The sequence below is a fragment of the Microtus pennsylvanicus genome, chromosome 1, assembly GCF_037038515.1.
Source record: "Microtus pennsylvanicus isolate mMicPen1 chromosome 1, mMicPen1.hap1, whole genome shotgun sequence".
NCBI lineage: Eukaryota > Metazoa > Chordata > Mammalia > Rodentia > Cricetidae > Microtus > Microtus pennsylvanicus.
This window is the reverse complement of record NC_134579.1, coordinates 217,727,315-217,753,177: the sequence shown is the minus strand read 5'-3', so window position 1 is coordinate 217,753,177 and position 25,863 is coordinate 217,727,315. Positions and strand designations below refer to the sequence as shown.

The 25,863-nt window shown below is 50.4% G+C and overlaps 3 protein-coding genes across 6 annotated transcripts in view; 2 read left to right on the top strand and 1 right to left on the bottom strand.

The window, feature by feature from the left end:
- The first annotated feature begins 3,563 nt into the window (after positions 1–3,563).
- On the top strand, positions 3,564–10,786 carry Gpr31 (G protein-coupled receptor 31). Its single transcript, XM_075951210.1, has one exon. The coding sequence runs from the start codon at positions 3,715–3,717 to the stop codon at positions 4,660–4,662; it is 948 nt and encodes a 315-aa protein (XP_075807325.1). The 5' UTR covers positions 3,564–3,714; the 3' UTR covers positions 4,663–10,786.
- Positions 6,094–14,772, top strand: LOC142836717 (sperm motility kinase Z-like). The gene is made up of 3 exons (XM_075951195.1): positions 6,094–6,178; positions 11,213–12,759; positions 13,382–14,772. Exon 2 carries the CDS (start codon positions 11,215–11,217, stop codon positions 12,739–12,741), a length of 1,527 nt encoding a protein of 508 aa, XP_075807310.1. The 5' UTR covers positions 6,094–6,178; positions 11,213–11,214; the 3' UTR covers positions 12,742–12,759; positions 13,382–14,772.
- Positions 14,773–21,401: 6,629 nt separating this feature from the next.
- Rps6ka2 (ribosomal protein S6 kinase A2) overlaps positions 21,402–25,863 on the bottom strand; it is a 270,352-nt gene continuing 265,890 nt past the window's right edge. For all 4 annotated transcript variants that reach the window (XM_075951153.1, XM_075951172.1, XM_075951161.1 and 1 more), the window contains 2 exons: positions 25,262–25,399; positions 21,402–24,511 (listed from right to left, as the gene is read on the bottom strand). In XM_075951153.1, coding sequence (XP_075807268.1) covers positions 24,386–24,511; positions 25,262–25,399 — 264 coding nt within the window. In that variant the 3' untranslated portion in view covers positions 21,402–24,385. The remainder of the gene's footprint in view (positions 24,512–25,261; positions 25,400–25,863) is intronic.

Below are 25,863 nucleotides of genomic sequence, written 5' to 3'. Positions count from 1 at the left end.
CTGTGTTACTTTACTTCGCTCCACAGTTCCTATAACTGAACATATTGGCGTCATAATAAAAAAAGTCATTAGAAATAGTAAAGCTAAAATTTTAGATGGTTAGCTTCAGCATCCAAAATAACCCTTCTCTCTGTGATAAGAGGTGCGAGATCGAGGGGAAGCACATACCCGTTCTGTGGGTGACCCTGGGGAGACAAAAGATCTAAGTTCCATGAGACTTCAAGATGTATCTTCTCTTACATCACAAAGAGATCATGTCTGAAGATGCCACCATGGTAGGAAATACAATGGCGCCTACAATGCCCATGTCCTAACTCCTAGGACTTACCAACGAGTCATCATGACAACAGAGGCTCTCAGAATTCCTTTGGGGATTTGAGAGGGTAAGAGCTTCCTGGATTGTCCACAGGCCCCTAACAGTAAAGGAGGGAGTAAGGACTGTCATGTTCCTTCCTGTATGGTGCTAATGAGAACCTCTGAAGCTAGTCCTTTAGATGGGAGACTTCATATTCCTGTGTCTTGTTTTAAAATGCTGTTGTTTTGTTTGTGAGCCTAGCCTTTAATGTCTGAGCAGTCTCTCCAGCCCTGGCCAAAAGATACTTAAGGAAATGTTCAACATCCTTAGTCATCAGGGAAATGCAAACCAAAATGACTCTGAAATACCATTTTACACCAGTCAGATTGGTTAAGATCAAAAACGTCAGTGATAACTTATGCTGGAGAGGATGTGGAATAAGGGGAACACTCCTCCATTGCTAGTGGGAATGCAAACTTGTACAACCACTCTAGAAATCAGGATAGTGGTTTCTCAGAAAATTGGGTATCAAGCTAACTCAGGATCCAGCAATACCACTCTTGGGCATATACCCAAAATATGCTCAATCATACTACAAAAACATTTGTTCAACTATGTTCATAGCAGCATTATTTGTAATAGCCAGGACCTTGAAAGAGATGTCCCTTAACCAAAGAATGGATAAAGAAAATGTGGCACATATTATTTTATTTATTTACACATTTATTTAAATACTTTATATAGTTACAAATTGTAGTACTACTCCGTGGTAAAAAAAAAAAACAAAAACGACATCTTGAATTTTGCATGCAAATGGACAAAACTAGAAAAATCCATTCTGAGTGAGGTAACCCAGACCCAGAAAGATGAACATGGTGTGTACTCACTCATAAGTGGATACTAGCTGTGAAGCAAAGGATATTCAGCTGATCCATCTGGAAAGGGGAAATAGACAAGATTGCCTGACAGAATTGGGAGCATAGGGGTTAGGGGAGAAGGAAGGGTGGAAAGGGAAAAGGAGGGGAAAAGGGGAAGGGGGAAGAGAACTTGAGGAAATGGGATAGATGCGATGGAGGAAGGACCGAGATAAGAGCAAGGAAAGAGATATTTGATTAAGGGAGCCATTATTGGGCTAGCAAGAAACCTGGCACTAGAGAAATTCCCAGGAATTCACAAGGATGACCCCAGCTAAGAACCTAAGAAATAGAGGAGAGGGTGCCCAAATTGGCCTTGCCCTATAGTCAGATTGATGACTATCTTAAATATTAGATATTTAGAACCTTCATCCAGCAACTGATGGAAGCAGAGGCAGACCCACATTGGAGCACTGGACTGAGCTCCCAAAGTCCAGTTGAAGAGTGGGAGGAGTGAGAATATGAGGAAAGAGGTCAAGACCATGATGGGGACACCCACTGAAACAGTTTACCTGAGGTAATGAAAGCCCACCAACCCCAGCCGGACAGGGAAGGAAAGAGCAAAGGTCCAAACTAATCTCTGTGAATGTGGGTGACAGTTGTATGCTGGGGCAGACTGTGGGGCCACTGGCAGTGACACCAGAATTTATCTCTGCTGCATGTAATGGCTTTTTGGAAACCTATTCTCTTTGAATGGATGCCTTGTTCAGCCTAGATATAATAGGGAGGGCCTTGAACCTTCCCCAAAGCAATGCACCCTACCCTCTCTGAGGAGTGGATCAGGGGTGGGGTGGGGTAGAAGGTGAAGGGAAGGGGAGGAGGGGAGGGAGTGGGAACTGGGATTAGTATGTATAATGAAAAAGATAGTTTTTTTTAAAAAAAAAAGAAAAAAATATAAAAGAGAGAAAAGGAAAAAAAAAGAACTTCCAGTTGAATATGTCACACTGGGCATAATCTTTGCTATGATTGTTTTCTCCCAAAACTCCACTAAGATGATGTGGAATAAAATTTAAAAGCAGAAACAAAAAAGAATGCTGTCGTTTGCCCTCCCCAAAGAATAAATACAGAAATTTCATAATTCTCTTCTCAGGAAAAGCCCACGTGGGTTTCCTTCCTCCTGCCAGCAGCCCTCCCATACAGTGTTGCGTCCTTCAAATGCCCACAGTCTCCCTATCAGGAGGCCTTGGTGGTCCAGCTGTTCAGCCCGGCTTTATCTGTCACCCTCTGTCCTTCTGTTTCCACTGCCCCTGACCACAATGCATCCACGCGGCTCATGCCCTCTGGTCACTCCCAGAACACAGCTCCACCAGACAAAACAATGTGGCTTCATACAGTGCCATGCCCAGGGACAGGGTGAAGCATGCATGGATGGAGGATTTTACTTGGCTTGCAGGGTCCAACCCCCAATGTTCTAGGCCCTTTCCAGGTAGTGTGAGTGTCAAGGAAGAGTCTTAGCAGAAAACTTGTTCCTCCCCCAACACACACACACACACCCACACCCACACACACACACACTTTAGACTGAATGGAAGAATAAATGACAAAGTTCAACTTTAAGTAGCCAGGAAATCTGAAATACTCTATCAAGAGAGTGTGGTAACCAGATCTGACCTCACGTATAAAATCCAGCCATACTCAGGGGGTCTGACCTCATGTATAAAATCCAGCCATACTCAGGGGGTCTGACCTCACGTATAAAATCCAGCCATACTCAGGGGGTCTGACCTCACGTATAAAATCCAGCCATACTCAGGGGGGTCTGACCTCACGTATAAAATCCAGCCATACTCAGGGGGGTTCTGACCTCACGTATAAAATCCAGCCATACTCAGGGGGTCTGACCTCATGTATAAAATCCAGCCATACTCAGGGGGTCTGACCTCACGTATAAAATCCAGCCATACTCAGGGGGTCTGACCTCACGTATAAAATCCAGCCATACTCAGGGGGGGTCTGACCTCACGTATAAAATCCAGCCATACTCAGGGGGGTCTGACCTCACGTATAAAATCAGTCATTCTCAGGGGGTCTTCCCAGTGTCGTTATTTAAGGCAGGGAGCCGCAAAGCCTCCCTCGTGAGCTGGTCACACTACAGAGCAATGTTTCAGTCATTGTTCTAATGTCCAAAGGTGCAGAAGTCTTCGCTGTGTTAACCATTTCTAGTTCCCCTTTCAGCAGCTGGGACACAAGCTCCGCTCACTGATCGTTCTCAGAACACTGTAGCGCTGGCTTTGGGGCCCCTGAAGGGAACTGAAACACAATTTCCCCTTTCTCAGGAGCAAACAAACAGGGCAAAACTTGGGGTTTTCCTGTCTCTGTCCATCCTCTTCCCCCAAACAAATTTTGCGTCTCCTTGGGCCAGATCCCAGTTAATATTTCAGTATTATTTTCTCACCAAATGCAGAACTCGTCTGCTCTGTAGTGGGGGAGCACATCTTTTTCTCTCAGAGGAAAGAACACGGTGAAGCCTCCTTTCACTGCTTCAGCTCCGCGTGGCCTCGGCCCATGGCGCCCCCCAACTGCTCAGCTGCCAGCACCGCAGTGGAGACAGCCGTGGGCACCATGCTGACGGTGGAGTGTGCTCTGGGGCTCACAGGCAATGCCATTGCCCTCTGGACCTTCATCTACCGCCTCAAAGTGTGGAAGCCTTATGCGGTTTACCTGTTCAACCTGGTGATGGCTGACCTGCTGCTGGCCACCTGCCTGCCACTCCTCGCCGTCTTCTACCTGAAGGGCAAGACCTGGGAACTCGGCCGTGCCCCCTGCGACGTCCTGCTCTTCCTGCTGGCCTTCAGCCGTGGTGTAGGGGTGGCCTTCCTGACAACAGTGGCTCTAGACCGGTATCTGCGCGTGGTCCATCCTCGGCTCAGGGTCAACTTGGTGTCTCCAAGGGCAGCCTGGGTCATCTCCAGCCTAGTATGGCTTCTCATGGTTGTCCTCACTCCCCAAAACCTGCTCGCTCAAAAGGCTACCCAGAATTCCACGGAGTGTCCCAGCTTCTACCCCATAGGAGAGAGCACCTGGCAGGAGGTGCTCTTCTTCCTGCAGCTCCTGCTTCCCTTTGGCCTCATCGTCTTCTGCAACACTAGGCTCATCAGGACCCTCCAGGAGAGACTCCGAGAGTCTGACAAACAGCCCAGGTTCCGGAGGGCCAGGGCGCTGGTTGCCATGGTGCTGGTGCTGTTTGGGCTGTGTTTCCTGCCTTGCGTCCTGGCCAGAGTCCTGGTCCATGTCTTTCGGGAATTTGAGAGCTGCCTTGTCCAGCGAGCCATAGTGCAGACCTCGGACATCGCCGGCAGTCTCACCTGCCTGCACAGTGTACTGAGCCCGGTCATTTACTGCTTCTCCAACCAGGCCTTCACCCACTCATACCGGAAGGTGCTCAGAAGCCTGCGAGGGTGGAAGAAGGCAGAAGAGCCGGCTGTCTCTAACCTCAGAGACTCCTATTCCTGATGACTATTGAAATCCTCAGCTTGCCTCGTTTGGGCACCACCTCGAATCTAAACAATAATCCAGTTAACCTCAGGGTCAGAAGAGAGCAACAGTACCTCAAGGATTCAGACAAGAAGTCAGTCAATGCAGTGACACACTTGGTTCCCCTGGTTTGCCCCTGCTTCTGTCACACTGCAGGGTGGCAGATTTGAATCACACAGGCAGATCCTGCTTCCCTTGCGTGGCGGCCACCCAGATGAAATTGCCGGGCTGAGAGGAGAGGCTGAGCACTTCTGCACAGCCCCATGGGGAGACTCCAAGGCACTATGATCGCGGAGAAGGCTGCTCTTGCTCCAGCACAGGCCGTGTTCTCTTTCCACGCTTCAGTTCTCTCCAGTGTGACAAACTGCTTTCTTCTTACCCACCGTGGAGCGCACAACAGCGGAAGCCAGCAGTCCCCGAGGCTCTGAAGAGGCTGCAGGTCACATTCTGCTTTTATAAAACTCTCCTTTGCTTTTAGAGGCTGTACGGAGTGTCAAAGACAGTTCAGCCAGCTACCTCTTTCACTGCAGGAAATACCTGGTAATTGCCTCAAAACTGACCTGCAAGTTCTTGCTTAACTTTTGATGTCTGGATACTTTTTACTTTCCCTGCCCTGCTTTAAAAGAGACGCCACATCTTTATCCTAGTCCCGGGGAAAGGTGCTTGCTTTTGAACTGGTGCTCGAAGCAGGACCCCAGGGGAACCTAAGGGCTGGCAGACTGTGGCACGGGACTGCTTTCACCTCGGTCCTAGAACACAGAGGCCAGGGACAGCAGGTGAGCAGGAGGACTTGAAAACCACTTTCCTCGCTGCTTCAACTCTGTTTCCACTGTCCTCTCCAGAAAGGCAGCTAAGAACAAGGAATCTCCACAATGCCCGTGGGGCATCTGCTGCCAATGGCCATGGTCCTCGCACAGGCACCCTGTGGTGGGCCCTGCTTGATGACAAAGGATGTCCGCTCACAGGCTTCCTTGCCTGCTTGGTAGATTCATTGTCACCTGAGACATTATGCTGAAGGATGGAAAAGTCCCAGAGACCAGGGTGGCCTAACAGACACAGCGTCCCGGGAATGAGGACCGTGCAGCAGCAACTCTGTTTTCCAGGATTTATTTCCTCCTAAGAGAGCAGACTGTCACAGGCCGGAGACAGAACTGTGGCCTGACCAGGATTTGATTGAAGTCTGCTGGATGCATTTGGTGCTGTGCTCACTTTCTTCCCTTTCAACTGAGGAAAAGCACCTCCAGCTCACATGCGTCCAGCAGTTTAAACGATGCTTTAACAACTCCTGTGTTTGACACAAGTGTTTTCTTTGTTATGTTGTTATTGCTGGCATAAAATGAGTCCCAGCTCTCTCCCACGCTTGGACTTCAGAGTCTGTGACTGTGCTTGTGACAGGCATCCCGAACGTGATGGCGTCGTCTGAACACCGTTATCTCAGGCGGCAGGAGCCGCACAGCAGTCCGCCCCTATTGCTGGTGAAAGCTTTGCCGGTCAGGTGAGGGGAGGTCTAGGGGCACAGCCTTCCCAGTGGTGAAAGCTTTGCCGGTCAGGTGTGGGGAGGTCTAGGGGCACAGCCTTCCCAGTGGTGAAAGCTTTGCCGGTCAGGTGTGGGGAGGTCTAGGGGCACAGCCTTCCCAGTCTGGGAAGCACAAGACTTCGAGCTTCCTGCTCTCACTCCGGTGCTGCTGGCCCTGCCGACCTCTGCCTCTGTCCTGGATGCACATCAGTAAGATGGGTAACTTTGGGACATCCTCAACACAGCGTCCCTACCCTCAGGGTCCTGTTTTCTGTCCCCACAGTGGCCACTGAGGAGGAAACCCTGGTGCCTTAGCCAGGTAGGGACACTTCACTCAGGTGGAGCAGATGGGGCAGGGTCCAATCTTAGCACGTCTCCTCTCCCTTAAATCTATTCATGTGTAGCCCTGGCTAAGAACGGCTGGTGTGATAGCTAAGTGCGATCTTGGAGAGAGCATCTTCCTCAGTCTCTTGGATCTATGACCTGGGACAAGATGCCTTACTGCTTTTGTCTGTCCCCATCCTCAAAATAAGGAAAACATAACATCTACAAGGCATCCTTGCAGGGATTAAATGACACCCAAATTTGTCGTGCAGAGACAGTCATGCCACAATCACTCAGAAGACGTTCATTTAATCGTCTCTTATTTCTGTTTTCCTTGCTGACTTCCCATCCCACTGTGGGCCTTGGGGACATTGTTTTTCAACTGCATGTCCTCACCCAGACCCTGCTACACAACGGGTGCTCAGGGATGGAAGTCTTGTAAAGTCATTTAATAAAAGGCTCCCATTCCTGGTAACAGTTACAGCATTGTGCCGTCTTTCCCAGAAATTTCACAGTTGTAACTATTATGCCTTCTGTTGATCTTGCCATGTCTCTGATTCCCTGGACCTCAGCCAGGCCTGTACGTTTTGACATCTTTCTAGAATAGTCCTAGTTTCTGCCTTCTGGCCTCAGGCAGGGGCATTCCTTTTGTGGAGAGTCGCCTGGACAGCATCTCCATCTACTACCTGGCACAGCGGGGTCTCACTCCAGCATTCCGCATCTCTGCTCTTCCCCGCATGCTTCCCTTGCAGCCCTAGCCCCCGACTCACCCCTCAGCCCCCCAGCTTTGCTAGGAGCACACAGAGGCCCCTTCATGAGTGAACAGGGAAAAAAGAAGCAGCGGACAGATTAGCCCTGTAAGAAATGAGCTCGGTGACCTAGCAGATTGGGTTTTGTTTGTTTTCAAATTTAGCTTGAAAGTCCGAATCTCGAGGCAGACTGAAAATGATCTCTGAAGACCTTTAGGGAGCTGCTGATAGGAATGACAAGGACATAATGCTGTCTGCAGAAAGCTTCCTCTATGGGCACATGCCCACTTGTGCCAGTGATCGAATTAACACTGACCTCTGGGCATGTCTGTGGGGATGGTCTTGAGAATTGATGTGGAGGACCCCGTTCATTGTGGTCAGCATTATGGCTGAAAATGTCGAGTCATTTCAAAGTCAAACGAAGGTGAGCTGCGCAGAGCCTTCTAAGGACGAACACATAGGGGCGGCAGAGCGTTTGAGCCTGCATGAGAACGGGAGGTACATTCTGTGGCCCCCAGAGGTGACATCGTGTGCCTTTTTCACCATGGCTGTGTCAGTTCAGAGGCTGGAGTACACTCACCTTGCTGAGCAACATCCTCAGCCTCCCTCCCATGAGCCCTTTCCTCCATAAACAGAAACTCACGCTCTGCAAACACATGCGGCTGCTCTTCCTTCCCGGTCCCCGAGCTACAGCCTCCTCTCTCTGTCTGAATCCAGCTCTCCAGCGGCTTCCCACACATGGAGAACTGCACAGTGTCATGAAGGGAGCATTTTACTTGGCATGGTATCCATAGAGTTCCCCTGTGAGGTGGTATGTCAGTTTCCTTTCCAAAAATAAACTTTGCTCGTCCGTTCCCGCACTCACTCATAGGCTCTTGGGCCACTCTTGCCTCGTGGCTGTTGTGCACCTTTCTGGATGAACACAGGTGTGCAGATGTCCCTGTAGCCCTGCTTACAGATAGGGAGTGGAAGTTCTGGGTCCCGTGGCAATTCCCTTTAGGATGTTTCAAGGGTCTGCTCTCTTGTCCCAGGGGCCTCTTTTACATCCCCAGCAATGCTGTACAGGGGTTCCAACCCTCACATCCTCACCAGCTTATTACGGAGCAGCTGCAGACAGCAGGAGGTGGGTTTTCTTCCTGGGAGTTGGAGATGCTCTCTAGGAAGACTCAGAAGAAATCCCAGAGCCAGCCCTTGGTTAACAATGAATTTGTTGTTTACTTGTGTTTGCTTCCTGTTGTCTCAGTCAGTCTGGGCTGACGGAACAAAGCACCCATGCCTGAGGAGGCAAAGCCTATGGGCTCACCTTTCCGGACTGAGACACTGACAGACCAGGCTGACTGAGGGCTGTTCTCGTCTCTAGAGATGGCAACTTGCAGCTGTGTTTTCTTCTGACTGGAGGAGCCTGGGAGCATCCATGAGCCTTGAGTGTAAGGGCATGTGCTGGTTAATTTTAACTTTCAACTTGATACAAGTTAGAGTCAACTGGGGAGAAACTCTTAATGAAAAATTGCCTGGATCAGATTGGCCTATGGACATGCCTGTGGGGTTATCTTGATTGTTAATTGATGAAGAAGACCCAGCCCATTGTGGGCAGCACCATCCCCTAGGCAGGAGGTCTGAATGGCATAACAATAAAGAAAGCTAGCTCAGAGCTAGCAAGGAAGTGAGATCCATGTATTTATGGATGTATTTATTTTGCTCTTGATGGTGGATGTCATGCTTTTAAATTACTTTCTCAACTTCCCCCCAGTACTGGACCATAACCTGGACTTGTCAGTCAAACCAAACCTTGCTCCCTTGACTTGCTTTTAGTCAGAGGACTTCCCATAGCATCAGAAGTAAAGCTCTAGCAGGCTCTGATCTCCTGTAACTCTTAAGAGGTGCCTGCCTCCTGTGCCCTCCTTCCTCACAGCACTCTGACTCCCCCTTGAGGACAGTCTGCGGATATCTGTGGCTTGAGTCCTATTTAGCTCTATGATAGGAGCGATACCATCCTCCACGGTCCTGCTCGGACTCATAGGCCCTTTGAGACAAGTGTTAAGGCATGATAGCAAACTCCAGCCAGCCAGCTAGGACCCCCAAAGGACCTGCCCTGTCTGCTCTCAGTCCAGCCCTGCCTCAGGTCAGGAGATGGGGAGTCTGTGTCTGGGACTGCAACCCAAGGCGAGCCACTCTCTCTGCCTTCCCTATAGGCAGTGTGCTGCACTGCTCAGAAGCTCTAGGAGGGCCTGGGCTGTGGCACAATGAAGAAGTGTAGAACTCTCAGCTCCTTCAGCATCATGTCTGCCTGCATCCCTCCGCGCTCCCCGCCACGATGGCAATGAGCTGCACCCCTGAACCTGTAAGCCAGCACCAATAAAATGTGTTCTTTTTATAAGTTGCCTTGGTCATGGTGTGTCTTCCCAGCAATAGAACAGTGACCGACACAGGGTATACATTTGTTTCATTTAACACTGATTTCCTCCATCACCCCAGGCTTTTGACAAGAACCTAACTACCTTCTGGGAAATTATGAGAACCAGCCTCAGAGGTGGTAATAAATTATTGTATTATATATTATAAACAGAATTTTTTTAATATGTCATGTTGTAGCATCATCTTGGGCCCATCTGTCAGAACTCAAAGAAAAGGTGCCGTGGCAAGCGCAGACACAAGGACGGTAAAGCAGGAGGCACCGCAGACCTTCAAACCAGAGGCCTGAGGCCCTCAAGGCATCCTACAGGCTTGGGTTCCTCAAGGTCTAAGGCCAGTCTCCATAGCCCGCCTGAGCCAGAACCTTTGCGTCCTGCCCAGCCATGTCAGGGCAGGTCCTGCTATGACCTCACCAGGAGCCATTGTGTGTTCCGCTTGAGGACAGCGTTTAATTCCAGGTGTGGCACGTGACTGCCCCCTCTGCTTTTTGAAGCAGAGTCTCTCATTGGCCTGAAGCTCACCAAGTAGGCTAGGCTAGCCAATGAAACTCAGGAATCTCCCCAGAGAGATTAAAAACCTGTGCTGTCCAGTTTGGGTTTTTATTACTTTTTTCAATGTTTGATTTTGTTTTGTGTTTTAACATGGATCCTCGGGTAGAATCCAGAAGGTTTTCCTAGGAGCTGATGCCATCCTGTAGCGTCTGGTGGTAGTGTCCGCTCCCCCTTCCTTCTTTGACGTACTTGATATTTGATTTTAGGAATGTATTTAATGGCTGTATCTGGAGAGTTTCTGGTTTTTTGTTTTGTTTTAGTTTGAATGCTTACTGTTTTTCGTTTGTTTCTATTTCTTTTCTTTAATCTTTTTTTCTTTAAAAGAAAAATTATTAGCCAGGAGAGTTTCAGGACAGTTAGGGTTACACAGAGAAACCCTGTCATGAACCCCGCCCCCACCAAAAGACCCCCAAAACAAAACAAAAATCCATTGTTTGCCATTGAGAATGTTCTTGATCCATGCAATTCATACTTTATTTGGCTTTTATACAGTTTTAGCCTTCAGATTTTATTTTTGGTTTTTGGTTTGGTTTTTAGTTTTTGATTTTCTGGCTTGGCTTTATTTTGTTTCCGTTTTTGTTTTTAGTTTTGTGGTTATTTTGTATTTTATTTTTTGACTTGTTATTTTGGTTCTTTGGGTTTCTGGAGTTTGGGTTTTAAAATTTTGCTTATTTTATATTTTCTGTTTGTATCCCTCTTTTTCCTTGTTTCCTTTCAGGTTTTTTCGTTTTCATCTGTTTTCAGTTAGCATTCCAGCATTCAAGCTGTGATCCCTTTAACTCACTGTCTTGGGAGCTGACTTTTGGTTTGGGTTTTGACTTTTGTTTTCATGCTTTGGTTTCCTAAGTTTGTGTTAAGTCTTTGATTTTTACTTTTGCTTTTTGTTTTCATCTTGATTTACTTTTCACTTTTAATTTTTCATTCCTTATTTTACTTTATTCTCCTTTATTCCTTTTTCTTTGACGTCATTCCTACAGACATGCCACCCATGGCGTCTAGTCAGCCAAAGAGAGAGTCTGCAGGACTCAGCCGTGCGCCCGTCTTCTTCGGTGAAGAGATATTCACCAGTCAATACACCATCCTGAGAAAGTTAGGCCAGGGTTCCAACGCCAAGGTGATGCTGGCCCAACACCGTCTCACGGGCGTCCCAGTAGCTGTGAAAGTGCTCGTGAGGGAGATGCCCTGGCGCCAGTCGGCTGTTTCAGAAGTGGACATTCTGATGACCATCAGCCACCCGAACATTGTCTCTCTCCTCCAAGTCATCGAAACAGAAAAGAATATCTACTTCATCATGGAGGTGGCTGAGGGACAACAGCTGTTCCATCACGTCTGTGAGGTAGGACACTTGCAGGAGAAGGAGGCCCGAAGACTATTTCACCAAATCATAGGTGCTGTGGGCTACTGCCATGACCACGGCATAGTCCACAGAGACCTGAAGCCTGATAATATCATTGTAGACCGCTCTGGAAAAGTGAAGATCATCGACTTTGGCCTGGGGGTCAAGGTCAGGCCTGGAAAACTGCTTAAGAGGCCTGGAGGGGCATTCCAGTTTGGTGCCCCTGAATTCTTCCTAGGGGTGCCATACGATGGCCCCAAAGCAGACATCTGGACCTTGGGGGTCCTCTTGTTCTTCATGGTAACTGGGACATTTCCATTTTCGGCACCCACCTTATCAGAGCTTTGGAAGCAGGTGGTTCAAGGGAGGTATGAGGTCCCAAACCAGCTTTCTGAAGAGCTACAGGGCCTAATCAGGTACTTACTAACTGTCAACCCCAGCCAGAGGCCAACGGTTAAAGAGATCGAAAGGCGCTCATGGCTAAGACATGAGAGCGCATCAGCTCACAACGAAGAGACAATCCCAAGCCTCCCAGACCCTGCAATCATGGCCGCCATGGCCAACATTGGCTTTGACATCCGAGATATAAGAGATGCCTTACTGCACAGGAGATTTGATGAGACAATGGCATCGTACTGCTTACTACACCACCAGGCATGCCAGGAGCATGGCCGCTCAGCCCAGCCCTATCTCAGGGACACAGAGGGGACACATTTCACCTCACCCACGGATCCCATCTCTTTCCCTTTGCCTCTGAGGAGGAGGGCCAGCGAACCTGCCCTTCTGACAATCTTACCTTCAGCAAAAAACCAGAGGCTAGAGATTGTCCGACAGCCCAGACCAAAGGGCGACAGAAGTGTCACTGAGCAAAACAATCCTCTCTGCTTCTACTCTTGGCACGTTCTTGGCACCGCTCACCTGGTTGGCATTGGTGTTCCCCACATTTATTCACTGACCAGCAGTCAGGGGAACACAGAAAACAAGAAGGCCCTCCCCAATAAGCCAGATCACGGGGAGAGTGCAGCCTCAAGTCCCAGACAGCAAAGTGACTGGAAGGCATGGGCAAGGAGGATTGGGAAACATCTATGGAAGCTTTGCTGCTGCCCAGAAGAAACCTCAGGGATGGCAGAGCAGGGTGTCACCCCAGAAATGAGGGGACAAAATGAATGACTGTCATAGAAAATTTAGGTATGCGCCCCAGGTCCATTTCTGTGTTCAGTTGTATCTCTGCTTTTATTAATTTCCTTGTCAATTGACAGATCATAATTACAAGCATTTACACGGTCAAGTGTGTGGAAGGCTGGATCTAGACGCTGTGGGATGGTTCCATCAAGTCTGTCAATGCTGTAGGACATGTATGAGTCCCATTCCCATGCATCCTTGTATCATAAGTGGCCAGGCAGAGAAGGAGACCTCCATGATCCCAAAGTCATAGTGTTAGGACAGTCTTTGTCTGGACACCAAGAACTGTAGCATGGAGCCATAAAGGAACTTTAGATGCTCTCTGTGACCCCCACTCCCATCCAGAGGCCTGATTCAGCCAGGAGGCCAGCAGAAAGTGGGGGAGGCTTCTAGTGTAGGGTACAGCAGTCATCTGGGACATCAGATAGCAGGGGTGGACAGGGACCTCACATCAGCAACAGATAAAAGACCCCAGCAGCCAGGAATTGTGGGGGGGGGACCCTGAATTAGGCTGTGGGGTCTTCCACCCTTTTCCAGCTTCCTCTGAAGGAAGGGGAGCAGACTAGTAACCCTGATTAAAATTCTCCCCCGTTTTGACCTTTTTACTTTCTCTCCCTGGATTTGACAGGTTTTCTTCTGATTGGTCTCTATTCCACACACCCAACAAAGTACACACATCTTAGTTTGCTCAGTCTGGCTCTCTGTGGGCTACAGCCTCTGTCTCTCAGGCCCCAGACTTCAGAGGACAGAAGAGACCATCAAGACTGTTATCCATAAGACCTGGAAAGACAAGAGTATCTAAGGCTTGAAGCTTCCACTGAATGACAAAGAAGTTAATTCCTGCCTCGGCCTCCGAGAATCACTCCTGCTTTGGGGACTGACCCACCTTTCCTGCCCATGCCTGCCCCGTGAGCCTTGCTGCTGCTGAGACCTGCTCCTCACGGAAGATGCTCTGAATCTCAAGCCTGCCGTGAAACCGGACCTCTCTTGGTCCCACTGCAGGGGAGGGTCTCAGAGCAACACAGTTGGGTTTCCACCCAGCACTGCTGCACTGCAATCAAACCTTGTCTGTTCACACCCCGCCCCATCTACACACTCCATTCTTGGAGGAAGGAAGGATAAGAAAGAACTCAAGGAGACTGAAAGTCTCACAGTCAGTGGGGCTCTTGTTAGGAGAGACCCCAGTCTGTGCGGGCTGCTGCTATAGAGACCCATGAGCGGGGAATCTAAGCATCAGGGACTCTTATTTGGAGAGATACTGCTTGGCAAGGAATCCAATCAGCAGGGACTCCATTCAGAGGAGATTCCAGTTGGCATAGATTCTAACCAAGAGTGATCCAAGTCAGCTGGGAGTCTAGTCAGTGGAGACTTCAATCGGCCAACACTCCTGTCAGGAAGATTCCACCGAGATCAAACTCCAAGCAGCGGGTATCAGATTCTTGCCAGAGCAGACTCCAGTCACCTGGGACCCTCCTCAGCAGGGATCCCTCAAAGATACTGGCCTTGCACAGGACCTTTTCCCAGTCTAGACCCGAAAGCCCTTTTAGAAACTACTGGATCCAGAAGCCCGTCTGCTCACATAGGGTCCTGCCGGACTTTTCTTCTTGGGACTCATCCGTGCCTGACTTTTCTGTGTGTGTTACAGGTAAGAGGGTAGCACACAGAGTTCGTCTTAAATGAGATTCTCATGATTCTCGGACTAAAATTGATGCTGACAAAAGATGTTTTCTGCATCTTCCTCACACAAATGCGGCAGTCACTGTTTCAGGGATGGGTGGTCACAGCCTGAGGATGAGTGACTTCAAGGGCCCTTCAAAGTTCCATCCAAGAGCACCCCAAAAAGTGCTTCTGAAGGGACTGAGTCCTACGCTGGCTGCAGGGAAGAAATGCAGACCCAAGGAAGACATTCCAAAAAGAATGACCTCTTCTGGATGTTGTTTGCAGGGATTTTTGGTTCTCCCCCATAACATTTGATATGTGTTCAGGTGGGCACGCATGCATGTGTGCATGCGTGTGCAGGGTAGGGTTTGATTCCAAGTGTCTTCTATCACTTCTACTCTTAGTTTAAGACTTCTTTATTGTGAAAATTTAGTTGTATGTATGTATTCATGTGTGTGCATATGGGAGTAGGGGTGAGCATGCAAGTGTGGTGTGCACGTGTGTGTGGAGCATGCAAGTGTGGTGTGCACGTGTGTGTGGAGCATGCAAGTGTGGTGTGCACGTGTGTGTGAAGCATGCAAGTGTGGTGTGCACGTGTGTGTGCTGCATGCATGTGTGGTGTGCACGTGTGTGGAGCATGCAAGTGTGTGTGGAGCATGCAAGTGTGTGTGGAGCATGCAAGTGTGGTGTGCACGTGTGTGTGGAGCATGCATGTGTGGTGTGCACGTGTGTGGAGCATGCAAGTGTGGGTGTGCACGTGTGTGGAGCATGCATGTGTGGGTGTGCACATGTGGTGTGTGGAGCATGCAAGTGTGGTGTGCACGTGTGTGTGAGGCATGCAAGTGTGGTGTGCACGTGTGTGTGGAGCATGCATGTGTGGTGTGCACGTGTGTGGAGCATGCAAGTGTGGGTGTGCACGTGTGTGGAGCATGCAAGTGTGGGTGTGCACGTGTGTATGTAGCATGCACGTGTGGTGTGCACGTGTGGTGTGTGGAGCATGCACGTGTGGGTGTGTAGCATGCATGTGTGGGTGTGCACGTGTGTGTAGCATGCACGTGTGGGTGTGCACATGTGTGTGTAGCATGCATGTATGGTGTGCATGTGTGTGTGTAGCATGCACGTGTGGGTGTGCACGTGTGGTGTGCAGCATGCACGTGGGTGTGCACGTGTGTATGGAGCATGCATGTGTGTGGAGCATGCACGTGTGGTGTGCAGCATGCATGTGTGTGTGTGCACGTGTGTGGAGCATACATGTGTGTGTGGAACATGTACGTGTGTGTGTGCACGTGTGTGGAGCATACATGTGTGTGTGTAGCATGCACGTGTGGGTGTGAAGCATGCATGTGTGGGTGTGCATGTGTGTGTGTACGTGTGTGGAGCATGCAAGTGTGTGTATGTGGAGTTCAGTCAAGTTTAAGTCAAGTGTCTTCTCTCGCTCCTCCACTAGTTTTGCATTAAGTGTCTCTTGCTAAGCCTGTGCTCACTGAGTAGGCAAGGTTAGTGAGACAGCGAGTTCCCAGAGTCTTCCTGGGTCCCTTTCCCGGTCCTGTGACTATAGGCATAGGAACACCATGCCTGGGTTATTTTTTTACAGGGATGCTGGAGGTGCAGCTCAGGTTCTCATGCTGTGTGGCAGATACTTTACCGACATTGCTGTATCTCTATACCCATGACCCCAAGGTTTAGTGACTATTCTACAGCTGCCAAGAGACGCCTTGACCAAGGCAACTACTGTAGAAGAAACATTCGATTGGGTATATGCTTACAGTCTCAGTGGCTTAGTTCCTCACCATCACAGCGGGGAGCATGGTGGCAGGCTTGGCGCTAAAGAAGTGTTGAGAGCTCCACCCTGATCCTCAGGCAGCAGGAAGAGAGAGAGAGACACTGGATCCGCCCGGGGGGGGGGGGGGGGGTTTGGAGCCTCAAAGGCTACCCCCCAGTGACACACTTCCTTTAACACCTGTCAATCCTTCTAAGCCTGTCAAAGAGTTCCATTCCCTCAGGGCGAAGCATTCAAATGAGCCAATGGAGGCCACTCTTAATCAGACCACTGCACCCCATAATCTTATAGTATCCTTGACTGCAAACACCACCTGATGAGGCCAGCTTGCCGCCACTGATGTGACCTGTGCTGCCTGAGCCCAAGAGGTCTTCACCACTGTGGCTTTGTGTCCTTAGAAGAACACAGCAAAGTGAATCCAGGAGAGACAATGCCCATTCAAACACCCCCCACTGCCTCCCTGTCTATCATCCCTCCTCTTCTCCTTACATCTGATGGGTGGGTTCTTGTTGATTTCCGAGGCGTCTACAAGCCGCCTTCTGCTGTCTAGATGCAACTCCTCTGGTTTCTTTTCAATGGGGGTCATATCTCACACACAGTGCAAATGAAAAGCCCGCCTTACAAAAATGAGCCCTGCAAGACAAAACCAATCCCCAGGTAGCCTTGGGGTAGCACTGAAAGCTCACTAAGGAGAAGCGTTGACTTGTAGCCAAAAGAATAACATCTACTTCAAGGTGGAGACATAAGACACAAGGCCAGCCTGTATGGGGAAAGACATTCTGTCTCAACAAAACCAAGGAAACTTCCCTGCAACCTCCCTAAAGTATTTATTAAGCAGGTGTTTTAAAGGTGGTATCTAAACTCCCTACACAAAGAACAACCTGTGTTCACACCCTGGGTTTCTATGCAGCCAATCACACTCTGATCAACACCTTCTCCTGGGCAGGTCTAGGGTAGATTTAGGATTATCAGCATCTCCAGTACAGACCATCAGAGCACAGACTCCAAGTTCTGCTCAGAACTCAGGGCCAGCTGTCGCCTGTCCAGGCTGTAGAAGGAACCAGAAGCAAAAGTTGGCTTGGCCTGGCCTGCAGTGTTCCCTGGGGGCTCCGTCTGGTGCAGTACCCTTCTTCTGAGAGAGCTATTAAAGGGGACAGGCTGGGAAAGGCTCTAATTACCAGCTGATCTGAGCAGGAAAGTGTTGCGGCCTTGGATTTACCGCCCTCTAGAGTCAGATCTAGCACTTGCAGGGAGGCCTGGTGATCTAGTACCCAGAGAGAGATCGACTTGGGGATAAGGACCCCACTCTCCTGGAACAGGGAGGGGGCAGGTGGAGTGAGTCATGCCTTGCATTAGGGGATGGGGTGGGAGATGCCTTCCAGATGCTGATTTCTCAGAAGCCTGCTAGCCATATTTGGGCAGTCTGTCCTGAACTCCAGTAGCAGCTGAGGCTCAGATATGGGCCACGGGAGAACAACTCACATGAACTTAGCTTTGACCCTGTGTCACGTGGTAGCCAGGGGAGGTTCTGTTTTAAAAGGGGTTAGGGACTATTTGTGCTTGGGAGCTGGGGCTGTTCTGAGAGAAAATGCATTGTCTCATTATTTTTTCCTTTGAGACAAACTCTCACTGCATAGCCCAGGCTGGCTGGAAAGGCGAGGTCCTCCGCAGCCACACACCAAGCCCAGCACTGCCACGCTGGCATGGCATGGTTCCAGAGAGGTCAAAGATCAAACCTAGTGAGTGTTCCTGCATGGTGCCGAGGACTTTATGGCTGTGACATTCTTAGGAGGTTTTCTAGATTTCAGTGGCAGTGCCCCGAACTGGGCTAGGGTTACATGGCCAGCACAGTTCAAATGTTTTAGATTTGGGCGAGTAGTCCATCTGGTCCCAATTGAGTGAATGTTCTTTTCTTCTGAGGGCACACTTATACTCACTTTCTGAGGGCACACTCACTCACCTTCTGAGGGCACACTTGATGGAGGAAGGTCATTGGTTAAATTAAAAGAAACTGCTTGGCTCTCATTGGTTAGGAGATAGGTGGGAGGAGTAAACAGAACAAAACGCTGGGAGGAAGAGGAAGTGAGGTCAGACTCGACAGCTCTCCTCTCGGGAGCAGACGCCTCAGCAGAGACGCCATGCCCCGATCCCGGGCAGACACACGCGATGAAGCTCTGACCTAGAATCTTCCCGCTAAGACTGGTGCTCACAGATTATTAGAGATGGGTTGATTGGGATTTCAGAATTAGCCAGTAAGGGCTAGAGCTAAGGGCCAAGCAGTGATTAAAAGAATACAGTGTCTGTGTAATTATTTCGGGGCATAAGCTAGCCGGGCAGGCGGCTGGGGTGTTGGGGACGCAGCCCCGCCGCCCCTATTACTACACACACTCACCTTTTTCAGCTGAAACTCAGGACTGAAAAGCAAATCCTGCTGGATCCGGTCTCTGGGTCCTGAGTTTTAAACACCACCATGGAGTATGGCAGCCTGTGGGTTTTGTCCAGTCTGCTCGTGGCCAGGGTTTCCAATTCTATCAGCAACCCCACACTCTAGGGCAGAACACGGGAGCACCACGCGGTGTGGCAGATGGGACCTGTTCCTAGTTGGTGCTGACAACATGGCTGAGCTTAAGCTGGTTTTACGATGAGGTGACCCTTGTCTAAATTGTGCGATGAAAAGAACTCATGGAAGGTGACTTCTGCCTGGTCTGTTTACTTGATGTCTATTCTCACCGGAGCAGAGTGACAAACATCCACACTGGACAGATGTCACATGTATTTTTTAAATTCGATATTTTGCAGTTTTATCTTGCTGTGTTGGCCAGGCTGGCCTCCGACTCTTGGGTCCCGGTGATCCCCCTGCTTCAGGCTCACAAGCTGCTGGAACCACAGGCGGGTGCCACTGTCTTAGGTCCTGGTGTCCGGCCATGAAGGGGTCAAGTAGGTAAAAGGGTAACTGTGAGGAGGCGGCTGTAGGAGCAGGGCCAGGGCCTGGTTTGTGCATTGCTTCCCCAGCTGCTCCAGTACCCAGCAGCCTCCTCTGCTCTCTGTCCCTCCCCTGCAGGCCTGGCCATCTCAGCATGCTCTGCATCCTGCAGGTTGTTGTTTCTTCCTCTGCATGCCACCAGGTGCCTGATTCTCAAGAGTTAGAACCGCATTTATGACCAAGCAGACAGAGCTCCTTGGTCAGGTGACTTGTATACCATCTCACCTGGAAAAGCCTCACAGTGTCAGGTCTCTGGCCGCAATGGCTGAAGGTCATCTGGTCTGCTTTGTGGGAGAGATTTAGCCATCATACCTGGAAGGTCATGGCCTTAACTACTAGAACTCCTGATTCCCGAATTCGGGTGATTCCCGAGTCCCAGAGTAAGGTGGGACACTCTGAGACTTGCTTCCAACAGACCTGCTGGTACCCTGTGGTTTCTTAGGGTGGACAATTGCCTGAGCTTTGAGGAAAATGATCTCCAGAGGCACATATGCAGAGGGTCACGTGCCATGCTCTGGGGACAGGGACTGCCTGGATGCAGCTGAGCTCAGGAGGGCCGTCGTCTGGACAGAAATAGCAGGAGATACAGTGATGGCCCAGCACAAGCCGCACCTTCTCCTGGGCTCAGCAGATCCGTAGAGGACACTCAAGTCAGCATTGGGGATTTATAAAGCCGCTCACTGTGCGGAGGAGGGGGACAGGTCTCCTGGCCTCTTGCAGGCTGCTGTCACAGCTATTTTGATTGACTCACTCTCTAAGGACATCTGCAGAGAGACCGTGGAGGACAGTGACTTGTCTCTCTAAACAAGGGCAGACTCCATCTGGTGTCTTTGTAGTCAAAGCTCACGTTGGTGTTAATTACGGGTGGGCTTGCTTATGGCTCTTCTTAAGGGTTGATGTTTCCTGATCCAGGAGTCCCTAGCTCTGATGTAAAGCCACCTGGCTCTTCTCCATCACACCGTAAAGCTTATAAGACCCTTGGGACGGCTGAACCTATGGGACTCACACTGTGTGGTCTCTTCCCGGGAGGGGGGCAGTTTGGGAACCTGATTACCATCTTCAGGACTGGCAGGCTCCCCTGGTGGCCTGCAAGAGGGGCAAAGGTCAAGAAATTGCAGTCAAGAAAAGACAGAGGCCCAAGGCTGGAGGCAGACCCACCCTTCATGGGACTTAGCAGGTGGGAAAGGGCTGCCCCTGCCAGTATCAAAACCCTGGAACCCATCTGTGTGGCAGACTGGGGACAGAGAAGCTAAGGTGCAAACTGGACTAGGGGACCAGAGGCTCCCTTCCTGTCTCCATGGCATCTGTGAGCACACCGAGGGCAGGAGCTGGCTCTTGTACATTTATTATGGTGTTGAAATCCCTTCAGTGCCCCTGGTGCCCCTGCCTGCTCAGATCTCCAACAGGGTCAGGAAGACCTGGTCTGCACTGGAGCAGCCTGGCACACGGGCTTTTAGGCTGGCTAAGCATGCCCCTGTGTTCATATGACACTGGCAGGACACGGTGCAGCAGGGCAAGCAGGAGGCATTTGTGTGTTGCCTGTTGGCACAAACTGCTTAGGAATTCACCAAACTCCAAGTTAGGCAGAGGAGTCAGAGACCAGCAGTGGAGGCTCATTTTACACCTAATATAAGAAAGGAAGGAGCTGTGAGGTCAGGTGACAGAGCGACCCTTGGTTTCCTGCTGTAACTTCTACCTGCTCCCAGCCTAACAAAGGAAAGCATCTCATACACTAAGATTACACACATTTAAATATATGTATATATGCACACTTACTTGCATTTGTGCAAATATGCCCCCAACTCATACCTTTCTACACATGCCTACAAACATATATACATAAAGCTTCCATGTGTGCACATATTCTCGAACATTCATGTCTGCTCATTGTATGCATAAACTCACACCACACACATGGCTCTGAAAGTGGATCTGGACGGTATTCTGAGCCACTTTCCCATGTACACATATGAATGCATACAGACACACACACTCTAAAGTGGATAGACCCATGCAGCTCACGCTACTCCAGCTCCCCAATGCAGGTGCACACACGGAAGTATGCAAGGCTGTGAAGGGGAAAGGACCCCCCACAAGGTTAGATGGCAGCAGAGGTTCACAGTGACCTGGAGTCAGTCAACGAGACAGAGGAACGAGGGCTGGCCCAAGAACTGTTATTGGCAGCAGCATAGAAAGTGCAAAGGTTCTCGCTATTCCAGAAAAAGATTACATTTCATAAAATCCATGTTTATTCAAAAAATCTCATGGGAAAGTCTGGAAAGCATAATAAATATCTGTACAGTGGCCGCCCGTCTCAAACACAGACAGAAAACGTGGACACAGAGTGAGCTGTGAGCGTCACTGCTGAGCGTGTAAATGCAGTGCCAGGCGGGAGCAGGGTGGGCAGGGTGTGCCACCTGCACGGATGAGCCACGCTGGCTTCGCCTTCCACCTTTCCCTGCCACACAGGGCCCAGAGTCATTTCCCACTCCGGGTGTCTCACAGTCTTGCAGGTGGTGAAGGGTGGCAAAATAAGCCAGAGAGGATGAAGGGTCCTGGCGTTCTTCTCCTGGGTTTGAGAGATCAGTACAACGCAGGGAAAACCCCAAAGGGCATCGTAAGGAAGAATGCCATTTATAAATACTGCCAACGTTAGATAGCACAAGATACTATCCTCACTTAAAAAGCCAGGCAATATCCCCCAAATTGGGGCTTCTAGGTAGTTTAAACCACACATTCTGACTGTAGGACAGTGGACGCTCATGGCTTGCCCTCCACTGACTTCAGGGTAGAATGTGACAAGGTCCCCACCCCCACTCAGTAGGGGTACTCATCATGTTCTCATCCCAGATAGGTCAGGAGCTGCCAGTAGGGGCAGAGGAGGACTGGGATGTAGGTGAGGAATCCCCAAGACCCAGGGGGTGACAGTGGGCTGCGGGGGAGCCTCGGTTGCTTGTGTAGAGAACAGAGGACCTTTCATTGTGCTGGGTAAGGGCTCACTGGGGAGGTGAATGCAGGGGACAGTGGGGCTACATGCCACAGCAGTCTGAACAGGGGTTCAGATCATCCTGCCACATCTACCGAAGATTTCAAGTATCGTGTGCTGGGCGAGGGTGGGAAGGTCGAGGTATTTCGCTCTCAACATAGCAGGGCTGAGCCAGCATCCTCTACAGATGAGCGATATGCTTCACAGACACGTCAGTGACAGGGTTTGGTGTGAAGGCCTCCTCCACCCCATTGGTGAGAGTGAGGGTAAGGCAGATAACCTGGTATCACCGAGGTGATGGGACCATGTGACCAGCGGGGACACAAGATGCTCACCTCCTCAGCAATGCCTTCAGCGTTCTCTCGTTCTTTCTCTTTGATAAAACTCATAGATTTGAAGCTGCAAACAAACCCAGACCAAAGGCCGTGGACAGCTCGTCCGTGATGCATGCCGAGAGGCCCTTGGAGGATTCCGGGTCTCCTGCTCATCTCTAAGAGGACTGCATCTACCACAGACTACCCACTACTCTTTCCCTCTCAATTTCTATCCGAAATGGAAGGAGTCAGACCTCAGAAATTAATAGGGAAGTGATTTAAGCCTTGGACAGAGCATTTTCCATTGAGAAATTATGAGGACTTCCCTCGGGACACCGTGAACATGGCACACAGTCACCAACTGCTCCCACCCTTTGTAGTCTATAACTCCCAAACGAAAGTGCAGTGGAATAATTAAAGCTTGTGAAATGAGTTTACACTTTGAGGTCTGAAACATGTTCGACGCATTGCACTGAGGGCGGGTGCTGGGTCCTAGACCTAAGTGAGGCACGGAGGAGCTGTGGCCGCTTGCTGTCTTCCCAGTACAAGCTTATGTGACTAACGGGTGCTTCCTACACCTCCTGGGTGGAAGGGCTGGCCTCAGACTGCCAGTTTCTGAGCCACAGTGGAGTGTCCTCTGACCTGAGCCCACTACGGGGGTATCCTTGGCACCCCCCAGAGAGACTGGAGGACACACAAGCCCCTCTTCCAGGGCCAGGCTGAGTGGGGCCTGCCATGCAGCAAGGGTCTCACTCGCTTACTCTGCAAGAAGAGTGCACAGACAGCCTGCTCCGCATCACGCCTGCTCCCCACACGGACTGCACCCTGAAAACACTATTGGTGAAGTGTGACTTTAAGACAGGTCTACACAACAGAAACAAAATGCAACACAGGACCACGGCTTCTACGAAGTGCGTCACTCCTGTGGACAGCCTGTCCTGGCACCTCTTGCCTCTCTGAGGCCAAAGGGCTCAGGTGTCTCTCCTGCCCTCAGTAGGGCTAAGAAAGAACTGGGGAAGGAGATACAGTTCCACTTCCTCGGTCTCTCCGCGGACTAGGAAACAGAGACTGAATCCACTGCCCCCACCTCTGGCAAACACGTGCACAGCTGCCAGCCCAAGTGACAACGGCAGAGCCCCACATGCTCAGTGTCCTCGGGGCCAGAACGCTGGGGAGCGGCAATACAGTGGGCACTGGCTCTGCCAGGCAGCTTCCTGGGGCTCCCCTCTCAACCGTCATGAATCTGGCTCTCAAACAGACTCAGTCACCCCAACTCTTGGGTTGGGTGCTTCCGTCCTGACAAGTGAGTAACAGAGTCGAGAGGCTGCCCAGCATCTCGTTTGTGAACCAGAGGATGGCGAGGGACTCTTTGGGTAACTTTGGGCAGAACAGGCATGTAAGTTGGATGCCATCACACAGCCAGTGGTGACATCAGAACGGCCAGGAGCATCCCGCTCTTCTAGGGCAGCTCTGCAGGCCCCTGGCAGGGACCGTGCACCGACATTCTTAACGTCACAGCAGGACACCGCTGTGAGAGGCTGGCCACTCAGCTGACTTCAGGATGGCAGAAATGCTTTGCACTGAACATAAGCTATGACATGAAAAGACTAAAAGCCCTGAGCGAGCTCAGGCAGGCTCCAGCAGGGTGCTATGAGGTGACAGGTTCATTTGGTTTCACTCAGGAGAAAAGGAGAGCGGGCGGCGGTGAGGTCGGCACAGCAAGGCTCAGACATCCTGGGCAGGACCCTCTCCAGGGCTGCAAAGGAGACAGATAACCAAGGCCAGATCCGTCTTTGTGCTGGAATCATGGTCACTCAAGTGCCCATGAGCAGGACCTGTGTGTGGCGTCCGGGAGCCTGAGAGGACGTTGGGCAGGGAGGCTGAGGCTGGAGGGCAGGCCTGGCCGGCCACTACAACCTGGTGGACGTGAGTCTCTTCATGCCTCTGCGCTGGGCCAAGCTAGACGACAGCACAGGCTCCAGCCTTGGCGCCTGTGGGGTCCTGTTCAGAGCAAAGTAGGTGGCGGCCATGGCACCCTGTAAGAGGAAGGGGGGTAGGTGAGCATGGTGCCCATCTACTCGTGAATGGGAAGCTGAGCTACAGGGCCTTGAGAGCCTCAGTTTATATCCCAATAAAGCAGGGGAAGCCAGGATTACTGGTGCACTGAGGGTAGCGGGCATCCTGCCATGCCCACATAATCAGCCCACAAATGGTGGCCACTACCGTGATACCCAGGCCCAATTGGGGCTTGTGCCTTAGGAGTATTTAAGACTGGAGTGGAGTTTCTGGGAGCTCATGACATCATCTTACTGCTGACTGGAAGGCAGATGTGTCTGGGGGCCAGTTAGGTCCCCAGGAATTTGTGGCCAGCGTTTCTTAGGCTCTGGCACTCTGAAGCAGTCTGCAATAACTTGGCAGCTGGGCTCACCTTGGTGTAGCTCCACACCGTCAAGACAGACCCAGGACGGACTTCTCATAGGACTGGGCTGGGACTGCATGCACTCCTTAGCAGGGCAGTACTGCCTGGACTTTGGGGCTGCCCGCCAGAGACTGCTAGCATAAAGAGACTTTTACAGACTTCTGGTCCAGAAATGAGGGCTCTGGATTATAGGGCTGTACAACCATGGTACCAAACACAATTTCTGTACATGTGCTGAAGTGAGACTCGTGTACCTACAGCTGGTGACCTTACGAGCTACAGTCTCTGCTTACCAACGGTGAGAAACTATCCTCAGGGATTGCTCAGGGATTCCCATACCCACCGCCAGGGTCTGGCCATTAGGTACCTTCACTAGATGGACATCTTGTCTGCTCAGCTGACTTTGGGACAGGTACTCTCTGTTCACAATCCACGGGTGTTTCAACACTTGAACTGCTGTGAGGCGTTGCTGCGGGTCCACGTGAAGCATCTTGGACACGACGTCCTGCCAAGGGTTCAGAGGGAAGAGGGATGTGGTGTTGGGCTGGCCAGGGACTGCCCAGGAGAACAGAACTATATATAATTATGAGGTGATTCTTTGCATTTTGGGTCAAATCTAGGTTTATGAATATGTGAATGTATTTAGAGTGTCAAGGATTACTGACTTAGCAGCAGACAGATTTTACAGTAAAGGTGTTTCAAACGGCACACATAAGCTGCTGAAATACTAATTTATTTGTTTTTTTTTTTTTTTTTTGTTTTTTTGTTTTTTGAGACAGGGTTTCTCTGTGGTTTTGGAGCCTGTCCTGGAATGAAATACTAATTTAATAAAAGCAGCTACCTTCTATAAATTCAAGGGATACCATGCACAGGAACAGGGCACTCAGAGCCCTTCTTTCTCCTTCAGAACTTTTATAGCAACAGAGAAGACAGGCTGCTGGCACAGCTTGCTGGGGTCATACTGTAGTG